The following is a 15743-nucleotide window of genomic DNA, read 5'->3' as shown; positions in this document are numbered from 1 at the left end:
TTTTGCCCCATATGGTAATGCAGACGTCTCCAAATCCCGACAGGTGGATCAATCTAAACGTGTTTTTATTAAAACAAATATAAATATGCATATAATAAATTATAATGCTAATAATAATAACATTATATGATGCAAATTGTCATGAATGAACTGAAAAAGCCCTCAGAGATGAAGAAGGCATGGAGGCAGTAATTTTTAAATTTGTGTAGAAAATAATAATCTTTTTGACATTTTAGTCCTTAAATTTTTCTTCATATGTAAAGGTATTTGTGTATTGCTGTACATCCTGCGTGTATTAACCAATGTGTAAGCATTTTGGACCTGCATCGGAGCATAAAGTGCTCTGCGTTGGACTTTACACCAGCTTTTACTTGGTCAATGGCACAGTCTATTTCAGTTCTTCAAAATAGCAACGCACCAACAATACGCCTTAACATACCTCCTTTATAGATCGGCACACCCATGAGTCCACAAAGTGGCACAAATGGATTTACTATTTAAACAACATGGTGCAAAACGTGAAAACTAGAGTTCTGCTGGTCTGAGAATAGCAATAAATCATGCCAAACACGTCTTATACCTTATTGCGCTGGGTGTATAATAAGACCCATAACGCTTATTTTGCGTGTACACTATTTGAATATAATATAATATAATATAATATAATATAATATAATATAATATAATATAATATAATATAATATAATATGACGTTGCTGCTAAAATTGGTAAGTATAGCATGCAAAAACAAGACGTTTTCTCAGGAATGCGAACTGTGACGTGATCCACAGATGGATTAGACAGCTCTACCTTCTCACTGACAGCACAAATGAGCATAAAAACGTCTGTGACCGCACACAAGATGACAGAGAGGGAACATGTTATTCTAACAGACTGCGAGTTCTTCATTTAAAAAGCACATCATTAACTGTGGTGGGCAGGTGATTGCTTGGTGGTTAAAAATTCATCCCCTCCTCTAAAAGGCTGGTGGTTTGTATCTTATATCCCTCGGGTGACTATGAAAACATTCCTTCTCCCTGTACTCACAGCAGAAAGTGCCATATGGCCACTGAAGAGAGCTGAAATGCCTCTGATTTTTTGTTTTGCATGCGAATGGATATTTGTATAAATGCAAATGTATGTAGCTTAGAGAAATATGTGTATTCCAGGAAAATATCCTTTATTCTACTGACACATTTATTATTAGACTGTATAAATAGATAGTTTTAAGATTAACTGGACTGTTTTTAACCACATCCCACATACTTTAAGCATTTGTAATTTGGTAAATATGGGCGGCAGAACTTATGTCCTGCTGAGTAGGAGTGCAGTATTTTGAACAATTTGTTTAATGACAATATAATAACACAGAGTGAACAAAGATCTGAAAATAGATGGCAATGAAACCTTGTGAGTTTGGGTATGGTTGTTTAAAAGAGGCCTCACCATTCAAAGAGAGTATACAAAACAGGCATGTAGGAACCTGTAAAAAAAGCCCTTCAGTCAACACAGCAGCAGAGGATGTGCTTGAAGTATAAAGTTCTTTAGTGCAAGGAGTTTCCCAGGGAATAATCATCTGGCTTGATTGTTCACCCTAAAACATACATTTTCTGATCCTTTACATGGCCATGATTTTCACACAGGTCCTTCCCAATGTTCATACAGCTATGGAAAAAATTCATTGTTTTTTTTATCAGATCTTTGAATCTGTCATATATAGCAACATATTATTATTAAAATGCGTTTAATAAGTCAATATTGCTTTATTTAATCAACTATTGTTTTCAGACCTTAGGTATATACTAGGGCTGCAGAATATATCGTTTCAGCATCCAAATCGCAATGTGTGTCCACAACAGTCACATCGCAGGATATACAGTGTTGAGTTGGGATTATAGTTGATCAGCACAACAGTTGGGAATACATGAGATTTGTGGAGTCATTGCAAAGTATAATCATAACAGAGTAAAAATTTCCATGTGTTTTAAAGGCTTTTCTAGAGACTTTAAAGCATTTTTGTGCAACAAAGTACATTCTAACTTTAAAGAATAATAATTTTACTGAACTACTATTACAGTGTAGACAATGCAGTGTTATTTTGGATATCATTATTTAATTTCTGTAATTGAATACTGTTTTGACTCTCCGGAATACCAAAAATCCCTATTTCTTTGACACTTTTCATTGCTTTATTGTATTATTTTCCCTTACAAAATCAACCCAACCAGTCTAAGGTAAGGATTACTTTCCAAATAGAGATATTCAAGCTATCAGGTGAAATTTCGCAATTAATATTGTATAGAAACAAAATATCACAATGTCAGATTTTTCCAATATCGTACAGCTCTAGTATATTTCTACATATTTTGTGTAAAATATACATATCTACATATTTCTTCCAATATTAATTCCAAATCAATAGTCTTTGTCTAAAACTAGTGCAATTTTGATTGGCCTATTGTCAGTTTCAGCAACTAAATGCTCAGTGTTTCTCAGCCACATTCCCATTACAAGTCTGTCAGTCTTTGCTAATGAGCTGATGATCTGAATCTGGTGTGTTTGGTTAAGGAGACACTGGGGCTGCATATGTAACTGCCTACTACTTAGTAGGTACTGCATTTGAAATTAAATGTACTACTCGGCCGTTAGAAAAGTACATTCTATACCGTATGAAGGTGAGCAGTAATGAAACTTAGACGTACTAAATCCGCCATTTTGTCAAAATCACGTGACCTACCCAAGTAAGTCAAAGTCCACGTCCGTCTTTAAAACGCCTCTCATGCAGTATGCTCGGGCATTTTGCTTAAATCAGGAAACATCAAATTTTCCAAAATAGCTTTGTAAGCTTATGATTGAATTTCATATTAGTAATCACCAATAAAATTAAACAACAACTGTCTCTTTAGTTTCATTTCTAAATGTCCAAATCAGACAAAATCTGCAGAAACTCACATCTAGTCTGAGCCCCTCCCCCAGAGTATTGTCAGTCTAAATCGATCGATGATTGGCTCATGTACTAGAAGGCGGGCTTTTTTCGCCATTTAGCGATCTATTATTGGCTCCTTTTCTAAAAGGCAGGCTTTATTCGCCATTTAACGATTGATGATTGGCTCCTGTTTTAAAAGGCAGGCTTTATTCGCCATTTTGCAATTGATTTTGTTACGACCCTGTCTTCTCTTTCCTACCTTTCGGTGGCCTCGCTATGTGACGTCACCGTTAATTAGTTAATTTATGGGTGGAGAAAGTATATATTTGAATTTTTTGTGAAGAACGGCACTTCCTCTGGTGGACCGTTATTCCACAGAGAGGTCATTTTGCTCCAACTCTTTTGTGTTGCCGTCTTATGTTTTGTTTTGTATTAGTTGAGAGAATTTCACCTGCTTTCTTATTTATTTCAAATCCCTAGACAGTTTGTTATACTTTATTATTCCCTTTAATAAATGTTTTTTTTTCAATATATATCTTTTTGTGTGTCTGATCCTTTTTATGGTACGGTCGGGAGCGAGCTGGCCGTAACAATTTGTGCCATATAATGATTGGCTCCTGTACTAGAAGGCGGGTTTTATTCACCATATTGACCGTTACACTTTTTCCCATTTATTAAGATACGAGTGACAAGTCTTGTGTATTCTAGTCTTTGAGTGAGTTGCGTTGCTTCATTCATGAATTCTCTCGCGAGGCATCATGGGATAGGATAGCATCCATCTGATGCGCACTTCAGAATCTTGCCAAAAGTATTAAGTCATCTGGGTACTTCTCACATACTGGTTTTCAAATTTTATGAATTCGGACATACTACTTGGCTCACAGACTGATTTTTGCTACTATATAGAACTATATAGCTACTATATAGCTACTATATATATATATGGTAAAGTATGCGATTTCGGACGCAGTCTTGCTGTTTCTTAATATGCATGATCTTCAGCGATCTTGTGTCTTAAAGATCCCAAATGTGTTCTTGATATCGAGGATGCTGCGATGCAGACTTGAGCACAAATTTGCTCGAGACATCCCAGAAGTCATTGCAGCTGAACAAAGGAGGTAAGAAGCGCAGCATTTTATATACACTTATTATTAAAGTGAAAGTAAACATTAAAATAAAAATTGTAATAAAGATATAAACACATTAAGGGTGTTTATTTGCTGAAATTCATATAAAAAGGCAATTTTGTTAACAATAAATCGCTGTATGAATCCTGTAATGTTTTTAATAATTTTTTGTTAATAATGCGTGAACGTCATGTGACCACCAGGAAGAACGCAGCATCTCATTTCTCACAGGAAGCGTTCTGTTCTCATGGTCTTCTAAGTTCGCTCTTCTCAGATAACCTAGCAAGAACAGTCTCCATGAAAAGTCCATTCTCTGCATTCCTGGATTTAAGAAACATGCACTAAAAATGTGCAGAACTGGTGGTCCTCCAGGAACATGGTTGAGAAACACGGCTCTAAATTACATTATTTATATTATTATTATGTAGTTTACTCAGTCACACAATAAATCGTAAGCTAGATCGATTTGTAGTTAAAATTATTTTTTATTTTTTCTAAAAAAGTCTAGTCAATTTGTTATAGAAGAGCCTTAGTTATTAGCTGAGGTAGTGTGGATTATTTTGCAGCTGCCTAAATGTGGATTTTCAAAATTATAACTGGGCTTGAGCTTTATTCACATGAATTGGAGAAATATTTCAGTAGGTTTTCCTCTGAAATGTTTGATTTCTCTTCAGCTGAAAAAAAAACAAAGTTAATCTCTGTCATTCTAGCAGTGAGTAAATAAGCAGGAATGTTTTGGCTGAACTATTCCTTTAAGACTGCTTGAGTTAAGAAAAGCTCCTTCTCCAGTCATAACACTGTTCACTTAGCATACCCATCCTGACTCATCTGTTTAAAGAAGCGCAAAACAAAAACGGTGTTCCCTGAACATTTAGTACAAACTGGTCATGCAAGAGCAGAAGTGGAGGGGGAAAATGATAAACTGGCAGGACTAACCAATGAGAGTGTGGAAAACGATAGCCACGGTTCCTGCAACGACCATACAGAGCACCGCTTTGGTTCTGTCCCGCTTGCTGTTGACAAACACCAGCCCGACGTTCTTGAAATCACTCATCGGGCCGGTGAAGAACTTCATGAGGGAGTAGGCCAGACCATAGCTGGCCAACATTTCCACTGCATCCTCTTTAACTGCTGCGATTCCCCGGTTTAAAGCCTGTAAACAATTCAATCCAAGTTTATTTGTATAGAACTTTTTACATAATTATTGTTTCAAAGCAGCTTTACAAAAGTTGAACATTATAACATTACAATCAAAATCAGCAAAGTTAAGGGTATTAGTTACCATAGCTTAAACTAATTAACTAGCAACTAATAGCTTTTGACAGTTAAAGTTGTTATATATAGCATAGTTAACCTGCAGTTACATAGTATATAGGTGATGTTTATGTGTACATGTTCAATCAAGTGTATTTGTGTATTAAGTGTTACAGAAAAAATCCAAATGCATTACAGGCTAGTTGGGTGATTAATAAGATTTAGCCACATTATCAATTTTATTATGTAAATGGATGAATTGAAAGAGTGACAGAAAAAACTATCACTCTTCCTGAGATTCCTCCACACAAAGAGGGTTTTATTCCTAAGATATACAACACTGCCCTTGTATCAACAGACCAAACGCTCTAATGTTAGCTAATGCATTATCTACTGTTTACTAATGAGATTTTATTGTAAAGAGTTACCTATTGCACTGGATAAACCAATTTCACCTCATTTGTTTACTCTGAACATTTATAATGAAGAGTTCTTTTTGTTATCATAACTGCTGAAGTAACACTTTATTGCAGCTTAGGTCAATAATGTGATGTTAACTAATATGTTTAACATGATAAAAGCTTCAGCAATGATGGCAACAAGTAGGGCAGAGTGGTGTGATGGTATATATATATCCATTACCACCGAATTAAATGTGTACCGTAAAATAATGTTTTATTCTGTGTATACCCTGAAATGTAAATGAGTCAGTGTGGCCTGAAAAAGACGCACCATGAGAGTTTTCAATAAGTATTTATTAGTATTAGGGCTGCATGATATTTTAAACATCTGATACTGTGATATTCTATTTTTATGCGATTAATCCTGCGATATGAATACAGTTTCACAAGATAGTTTGAATAGCTCTGTTTGATGGTTTTCTGGGAAGTCTAACAGTATTCAAGTTGAGAAACTGAATAATTACAAGGCAAAAAAATAAAAATTTTCTTACTTTGTTTTGTCTTGTTTCTAGTCCAAATATCAAAACAATTCTTAGACCAAGTAAAAATATTAGTTTATTTTTCCCCGTCAGAAAATAAATTGTGAAAATTAAAGCTTGGAAATGTAGATATTCGTACAAGAAACAAGACAAAATTTTAAGTAAGAAATGTTTTTTTTTTTTTTTTGCAAAAATCATATAAATTGTATGTAAATACAGTGATTAAATACAAATCTGTGGCTCCTGGTAAACTATAACTCAGACTGGACATTGCATATCTTTGTGGTGTGACTACTGTAATCACATTGTGATATCAATGCTGAAACTATTTATTGTGCAGCTCACTTATATCAATTTATTGATGTATTTATACAAGAACAGTCATTGTTTATATTGTGTATTTTGAAGGAAAACACTGATTGATGTTTTCTTTAAAGTGTTTAAGTATTTTGATATTAAAGTTTTATTTTCCTGTGACTTGGGGTATGTTTGCTATCTGCGAGAAGGTGTTACTTGAGAAAGCTGACAATACAGTGGAATTTGCTGTTCATCTAAAGTCATATTTTGTTTACTTTCCTTACATTGTTAGATATAAAATACCAAAATAGTCAAATAAGATCCAGTCCTTTCTTTTCTTAAATATTCAAGCTTACATATATTTTTTAAAGCTCCTTTGTACATTTTCTGGAATAACTTCCTTTATAAAAAACTACATTTAATGTTTAATTTTTTCTGTTTGTAAGTGTTTTGTGTTCAATCAACTTAAAATTGTAAAAATGGTTGAATTAACTTAATTGAGTTACACTGGGACAACCAGGGTTTTGTGCAGGTTTTACCAAAAATAAAGCAAAAATTTAGACTTACTAAATGCTAAGTATTTTTACTAATGGCTGATGTTTTTTTTACTTGCCTAATCGATACAATTTTAATTGAGTTATTTTCTAAATGCATGCACAACAGTCTGTCTAAAATATATGGAGAACATTTTAATAAATGTTATTGTAAAGAAGATAATTACAGTTTTATTGAGATTACACACAGGCTGGTATATGATTCTGACGGTGTGATAACCTTGGATAAAAATATGATAAAAATCACAATATTTAGATAACTGCTCTAAAATATGCTCTTTTTAAATGTCTGGGTAAAAAACAAAACAAAAAATTTTACCACAAACTCCCTTTGAACACAATATATATTTCTGCATGGGAAACATTTCTAATATTTTGAAGCAGTAAACATGTCAAGCTAAATAATTCAAATGAATCATCAAAAACACAGATTTCTTCACAATTTAAAATGGTACCTTCGGATATTTTTTTTTGCTGGAGATACTGTTGTCCTAAAAATGTTTTTTTTATCTTACATACACCTTAGGAATAACAGAAAATTTTAGCAGTTTTAAAACCTTGACTTTTCCAAACCGCGGTATATCTTGAAATCGTCCCATAATTGAGATGAAGTATTGGTGATTGATCGGCCCGATAGACTGGATCCCAGCTTTTTTTAAACTCTAAAAAATGTTGAGTAATTTATTTAAACCCAATAGTTGAATTAAACATATTTAGGGATTAGCCGGGTTATTTTAAACTTTATTGGGTTATTTATTATTAACTCATCCAGTTGGGTCAAAAATTTGTTGCTTTGTTGGGTTATTTTTTATTCTTTATTATGTTATTTATTTAATAACTCAACCAGTTGGGTTAAAAAAATTGGAATTCAACAGTCAACTGATTTAACTGACACAAAACAGCTGTATTGTATCCTACGTGTTGTTGTTTTTACGTTGGAAGGTTTATTTAAGCTATTACGCAATAAAGTTGTTGTTTTTGTTAATCAAATTACCTTTCCGTGCCGTGTTTGTTATATCCGTTTTACCAGCACTCTTAATTACTGATGATACCGTGTGCTTCGTAGCCGATCTATATTAACCAGAGAAAAATCCTTAAGTGTCTAGAACTTAAAATATAATGGAAATAAAACGTTTTCAATATTTAAAAAAAAATCAGGTTTTTTATTTACACAGACATTATATATAAAATTATTAGTATTACTAGTAATAGAATAGCAATACCAGAATGGGAAAAAAATAACATTTAATCAAAATAACCCAATGCATTGGGTTAAAATAACCCATAGTTGGGAAGGTGCTATAATAACCTATTTTTGGGTTATACAGTATGTTGGGGTATTTTTATCCCAACTATTTTAACTGAGTACAGTGTATATGGGGAAAGGTATTGTTAAGTTCTCATACCATGAAATCATGTTTTGGTCATACCGCCCAGCCCTAGCAACAAGAAGTTTTAATTGCATCATATGTTTTATTGCCTTTCACGGCACATGCTCTAGAAAAACATCCAGCTCAGAGGGCCTGTTTTTGCCACGCTGGATAATTTTGTGTTGCAGAAGACCACTGACCTAGAATTTCCTACTTTACTGCATTGCCATCTTTTAAAGCCATAATGTGTGAAAACACAACTTCAAAGTGTAAGATTGTGCCATGTGCTACTAAATATCACAGTGCAATGTCCAAATGCTACAAAATATCATTTCTAAGTAGAAACATTAGTACCTTATTACAAGTAATACACGTAATATGATCTCACAATGCTTAATGACATCATCTCAGTTTTGGCTGACTACATTATGAACCTGTATTGAAGCAGGTGATTTAGAAATGTGTCAGATGTCAAACCAGTCAGGAAAACGCTTAGACATTCACAAGTTTTTAAAAGGTGTTCTTGTAATGATGAATTAAATTTGCTGTCCTGTCCTTGACTCTAACCTGGTGCCACCATCCTGTAAAATCTGCTGTTTGGGGAGAAAACTGTTTATATGTTTGCTTTATCTGCTTATCTGCTTCATTCTTCTGACTCTGACTCTTTGTCAGCTGCTTCTTCTCCAACGCCTCAGATCAGTGTGCAGAGAGATAATGATTGTCTGTTGATGTAAGCATGTGGGCTGTAAGGGCTCCTGCTCACATTTCTTCTTTCTGCCATTAGTGCTTATGAAAAATGAATTTGCATCTATGAAAATCAAAAGGCCATGTTTTATTCAGTTTTTCAGAAATCCTATCAATTCCTCCCAGGAAAATGACTATTTATATTTTATAAATGTTCTAATTTTATGTTTTAAAAAAAAATTAAATAGCTTACAATATCATTACGAGAAGTGAAAGATTGTATTACAATGGCGATAATAGAATATCTGTCACCTGGAACAGTGAGATAAGAGACTTTCTTGGAAAATATAAATTAATTAATTAAACTAACAAATAATAAATAAAACAATAACAAATAAATTTCAAAGTGACAAAATTTTAGTTCAAATTAATTTGCTATGTTGGTAATGAACAATATTTTAAACCAATTTAGAAACTTTTTTGGCTTCTAAAGTGGTATTACCATTTAATTATGCTGTTATTATTATTATTATATACTTGTCAGTTATGCTTTATTTGCAGTCCAAGTGTCTAAGAAAGAATATCATATTAAACTTAAAAGCCTGAACATCTACACAATAAAAATTATTACATTGTCTCTAATTGTTGCGCTTGTACACAAATATCGGAGTTTAAAGGGACAATTCACACAAAAAAATTGTAATACTGTCCTCATTCACTTCACTTCATCCAAACCTGTTTGACTTTCTGTCTTTTGATAAACATAAAGGAAGATATACTTTAGAAAGCTGTAACCATCGACTTCAATGGTATTTGTTTATCCTACTACACTTTCTTCAAAATATCTTGTTTTGTGTTTAAGAGAATAAAGTAACTCTTAAAGGTTTGGAACCACTTGAAGGTTAGTAAATAGTGAATAAATGCTCGTTTTTGGGGTGAACTGTCCTTTTAACATGCCAGTAAACTAAAAATATATATTACATATTGATGAGTGTGTGTGTGACATTAAAATGATGATAAAAACTACTTCAACTCTGCAAAAATGATTAATTAAGCCTCGGAAAGAATAATATCTCATTAAAATGAGATGTGGCTGTCATGAATAAAATATGTAATTTTTTTTTTTGTAGCCAGTAACGCGTTTCAGTCATGTAACTGTGAAAAAATACTCTACTGTAAGCAGAACAACATTCGTTAATGGTTGACAAAAACAAGGCCAGTTCACACAGAGGTGACAACAAAAATCAGCCCATCCAAAAGTGCACATTCATCTCTGTCAGATTGCTTTTACATTGTTCCCATGTTCCTGGATGCGCTAGCTGTAAGGCCAGCTGTTGACGAACACACACACAGCTGAGGGCTCATGTTGTTTATGGTGATGATGCCCTGTTTACAAAAAAGGACCCCTGATTCCTTATAGGAAACAAGAGCTCAGGATGGCCCTAACCAAACTATATAATGTAAAAGCAGAGCTCGGACGGATGCCATTGCTGCAGTGTCCAGCTCAAGGATACACAACACATCTTACATCACGCAGCGCTGAATTCATTTCACGCACAATTCGTTGACACTTGCCTGTTCACCGAGGTCGATGGCGATGTTGGTAATGGCCAGAGGCACCAGGAATCGGATGAGAGGCCAGTAGTGCGTGAGAGCCGGGAATTTCATCATGTTCGCCGGGAGGAGAGCGGCAGCACCGCCAACATCAGCTGCTCGAGATCTGGAAGGATGCGTGGCCGGTCAAAGCCCGTCGAGTTCGGAGTGTTTTCTAGCAGAAATCCGCCGAGATCAGGTCCGTCCCTGCCCTCCTACACAACAACAGCATCATAAACAATGATCTGGTGCATGGGAAAATAGGAGGGTCGCCAGAAATTTCTGCTGACGGCTTCTCCATTGTTCACCCATCGGTGGAGAGGAAAATAAATACATATAATCGGCCGCGGCGATTAAGTGCGGCGCGGGTATAAAGCCGTGCGCATGGAGTCCGCTATTCTGCTGTAGATGGACACTCGGTTAACTGTTCTTAAATCATCATCCTTCCTTAACAACACGTGCCCGAAGGCCACTCCTCTTCCAAACGTCACCTGCTGCGTGCAGAAAGACGCAGAAACAGCGAACAACACGGAGCTGTGGAAAACGCTCATTGTCAGGGGAGAGAGAGAGAGGTCCTGAATGGATGGAATGGGCCATTTTGTCCTTGTAGTTTACCTGCATGTAGGCCTGCCTGTGAGTTCATTTGTTGTTAGAACAATACATTACATGATGAAATGAAAGGAACACTTTGAGGGTATATATATATATATATATAGACGCTTGACAATCTCAGAAATACAAACAGAATCTTATTGTGTCGGCCAGCAGGTGGAGCTGGAGAGCAGACAAGACGCACTGATGCCTGTCAAAATGTCAGTTAAAGGGACAGACCATACAGAAATTAAAATCATGCAAGTTTTTACAATCTGGATAGTTTCAGCTTCACGATATGTTACACCTGTGTGCTGTTGGGTGAATGTTTGACGCACCAATTAATTTTGAAATGTAAAATGCAATGGAATGGGGTAAAATAGTAATGTATTTTGTATTTAAGTGTACATTCTGTGCAAATTCTGGTCCAAAGTGAAAATATTATGATTAAAGTGTTTACAAGAGTTGCTCTAAGACTATTCATTTCATATTCCTATTTTATACGTTATAGCAGAGATGGCCAAACGAGGGTTTGATTTGGCCCACAATTTCATCAGAAAAGAGAGGGAATTAAGAGAGGGTGGGTGGTTTAGAGACTGTAATTTCTAATTTAATGTAAGCTTTTGTTTGTTTGTTTTATTGCTAAGCTACAAAAAAACTAACTGAAATCTTTTATTAATGTAGTGAATAAATCGGATTTATTTAAAATGTACGTACTGTCACCCGACGGATAAAGAACAATGCAGAGACATCAGTGAGCAAATGAAGGCAACGACAGATTCTGCTTGACTGGTGAATTCAGCATTCAACTCCACTGTGTTAAAAATGTTGTTTATTGTAATAAATAATAATTTTTAATTATAACGCATTAGTAAATATGATTTAAAGTATTTTTTTCAATTTATTTATAAAATTTTGGCCCACTGCTCTCTATGGTATTTGATTTTTGGCCCTTCATACGGAAAAGTTTGAGCAGCCCTGTTATATGCAGTAGGCTACATAGATTGATTAATGGATTATCATTATGGCCCCAATGTGACACGATACAACATTCCCTCCACAACTGTGTTAACTTCTAGGAATGAGTCTAAGTGGAGCTGAGATAGCAAGGAGATATAGGGAATGCGGCTAGGGGACCATGTCAGAAAGCAGATTACGTTAAAACTGCGTTTTCCACTTCAAAAAGGGAGGTATGTTAAAACTGGGAAAGTGGAGTAAGTCAATCCCATTTCTAATTGGCAGGTAACTTGCACTCTAAGTCAGTTACTGAGGTAGCTTACTGTATGAACCTGGTCAGCAGCAGGTTTTATTCAGTAAAGATAGTTTCCTCTCTCTTTTTTTAAGTGAAAGCTGTTTAAATATTGTATTCCTTCATGCACACACTGAAAAAATGCTTTTCTTTTTAAGTATTCAATTGTATTTTAAGTAGGAGGGATAGTTGCAACACTTTTTGCGTTTCCTTCAGTTTATCAGAGACAGTTTTTGTAGAAACCCAATATTTTAATATAGACTCACATCTATTGGACACCCACCCACATTGCTATAACATGTGTACATATGATAATATAAGCAGAATTTAAACTTGAACAAAGTCCAACGTTGAAACTGAGTGACCTCGAGAAGATTAAAATGTAATAAAAAAATAAATAAATAAAACATCAGGTTGGATTTTATTTTTTGCTAAACAGACTAAATGTAAGTGGGTTTAATTTTGAATTGTTTTAAATTAGCCATATAAATACAGACTATGATCAGAACAAGCAGCGACCAATTATCAAGCCTAAATTGAAGTAAGGTCTAACTCAGGGGTGTCAAACTCAATTCCTGGACAGTTTAGTTCCAACCCTGCTCCAACACACTTACCTGTAGGTTTCAAACAAGCCTGAAGGACTCAATTAGTTTGATCAGGTGTGTTTAATTAGGGTTGGAACTAAACTGTGCAGAGCTGCGGCCCTTTTGGACCTGAGTCTAACTGAATATAAGTTGTATGAATCACCACTCTAGCTCATTCCTGAATGGAGGAATAATTGTTGTTGCAACTGCCCCATGTTACAACCGTCCCCATTCTTCCCCACATTAATTAAACAATTCTTAAATCTGCATAAAACATATGCTGGATAAGTTGGCGGTTCATTCCGCTGTGGCGACCCCAGATTAATAAAGGGACTAAGCCGATGGAAAATGAATGTTTAGCTTCTGTTCTCTGTATGTAACGTGTCCCTGATTGCAATGATTAGGTAATTCTTTCTGCATGAACAGTGTGTGTAGAGATATGGAATTACGCATTTTAAAAAAAGTCATGTAGAACAAACTATTATAATGTTCGGAACAAATGTTTTGATTGACTCCTATGAAGATGTAAAGAGACTTCAAACTGGCATAACAAAGACTGTTTCAGAAGACAATCGCATATTGCTCCTTTAATAATAATATACACTTACCGGCCACTTTATTAGGTACACCTTACTAGTACCGGATTGGACCCTTTTTTTGCCTAAATCTTTTGTGGCATAGCTTCAACAAGCTACTGGAAATATTCTACCAAATATGCATTGTTAGAATGACAAAATATGCTTAAAGTTACATTTTAAACAGTGCCTATTAATTCAGTCAAAGAGGAGGCTTCACTTACAGAAGAAAAGTTGGTCTCATCAAATCTACTTGTCAGAGGAAGTATTAACAGCAAAATTCATTGACAGCACTAATTGTAAACTTTTTAGGCAATCTGTTAACATAACCTGGATGTTTTCAACAGTTTAAGAATAGAATAGATGGAATGGTTGCGCTCTTTTTGCGTTTTTAATCTAATATACACACAAAAGTTGTCAGCGGTAAGTAATGTACAGTTTTACACATTAAGGACATTTGTTGTCACTACTGTTTTAATAGTCACTGATGAAAATGAACCATTGTTTTTATTTGGTAACTAGTGGCACAATGGTTATCATTTGTATAACCACAGTTTTACTACAACTGTTAAAACTAGTTTACTGTATGTTCAGGTATCCATGGTTTAACTTTAATAAACATGGTTAGGCTAACCCTAACTCATAAAAGCTACAGATCTTTATTAGTATTGATGGTTCACTGAAAAACCTTGAAAATCCAAAAAAGTATTTCCATTGCACAGAAGGTTCTTTATAATCTTTATATATACTTAAAAAAAATCTGTTCTTTGGAGAAACTGATTACTAAAAGGCTCTTTGGGGTACAAAAAATGTTTTACCTAAAGCATCACTTCAAAATAATAATAATAATAATAATAATAATAATAAAAGTGATTTTGGAAAATTTGAGATTAAATTTAACTTCAACATTTAATGTTAACTGTTCATCAAAATATAAATGTTAAAATTATTTTATTTTCATTACACTAAGTTAACTAGACTTAAAATAATGGTTCCAGGGATACACTGAAAAAAATGATGTCTACAAAATTGTTGCAAACAATTTGTGTTGAATCTAAACAAACAAATTAAATTTAGTAATGTTCAACTTCATTTTTTGTTTAAATTGTTTACAACAGCTTAACTTAAGTCCAAGGAATTATCTTCGAATAATGTTTTTCAGTGTAGGTTTTTGGATTTATATTATATTTGAGCAATATCTATATAGTATATTTTAATTTTTTTTTTAAATTAAATTTATATTTATAAATAGTATAATAATATATAAACTATATTTATATAAATTATATATTAATAATGTAAATTATTTTTTATTTATAAATATTGTATATTTATAATTTTTTTAAAAACATATTTAAAAAAACAATTTTAAATTTGTAAGAATAGCCATTTAATTCAGCAACAGTGATAAGAATTACACTTGTCTCATATGCCATTGCCATGGTGAATCATTACATCGGAGCTCCACTGATGATGGCTTTTTATGGTCTCTGAGCACACACTTAAATTAGAGTCAGCCTACTTAGTGTTGAGTTACCTTAACTCTATTTAGCTGATCCGATACTGAAAGGTTTCCCATCTCCGAGTTACTCAATTCAGAGTTCAAGTTTAAACTCAGAGTCACTTGAATCTCCTTTTTAAAATGAACCTCAGAAGTGATTGAATCAAAGCACACTGGTGAGCGGTGAGATGTGAACCCCAGTTCTACCACCTTCAGGTAAAATTTCCTATTTATATTTGCAACTTATGAAGCGTTAACATTAGTATGTAATTTACACATGAAAACTATGGTTGGAAATGGCAATTATGTAAATTTGTATAAAATATGTATAATGTATATTATATAGACCACTAAACCAGTCGGGCGGGTGACATTATGACAATAGCCTAAATCAGTAGGGATTTAAGTAAAGATCATGTTCTCGCACAGTTGAGAGCATGAAGATTCCAATATTCCACGCTTTGCTTTCTCAGATGCTCCAGTTATTTAAATGGAGAG

General features: G+C 34.1%; 2 protein-coding genes across 3 annotated transcripts in view; one reads left to right on the top strand and one right to left on the bottom strand.

Moving 5' to 3' along the window:
- Window positions 1-11149, bottom strand: part of ankhb (ANKH inorganic pyrophosphate transport regulator b) — a 48983-nt gene extending 37834 nt beyond the window's left edge. The window contains exons 1-2 of one of the 2 annotated variants that reach the window (XM_087238817.1): window positions 10728-11149; window positions 4990-5206 (exon numbers count right to left, since the gene is read on the bottom strand). Coding sequence is in view for 1 of the 2 variants with exons in the window: in NM_194370.1 (NP_919351.1) it covers window positions 4990-5206; window positions 10728-10823 (313 nt within the window). In the remaining variant the exon portion in view is untranslated. 2 annotated transcript variants of the gene reach the window in all.
- lrrcc1 (leucine rich repeat and coiled-coil centrosomal protein 1) overlaps window positions 3954-15743 on the top strand; it is a 280861-nt gene continuing 269071 nt past the window's right edge. Inside the window, exon 1 of the mRNA XM_087241006.1 lies at window positions 3954-4082. The gene's annotated coding sequence lies outside the window, so the exon portion shown is untranslated. The remainder of the gene's footprint in view (window positions 4083-15743) is intronic.

Source organism: Danio rerio, chromosome 2 (assembly GCF_052040795.2).
Source record: "Danio rerio strain M-AB ecotype USA chromosome 2, GRCz13ab, whole genome shotgun sequence".
In the NCBI taxonomy this organism is placed as follows: Eukaryota; Metazoa; Chordata; class Actinopteri; order Cypriniformes; family Danionidae; genus Danio; species Danio rerio.
Note: the sequence above shows the minus strand (reverse complement) of the source record. Positions and strands in the feature narration are given on the sequence as shown.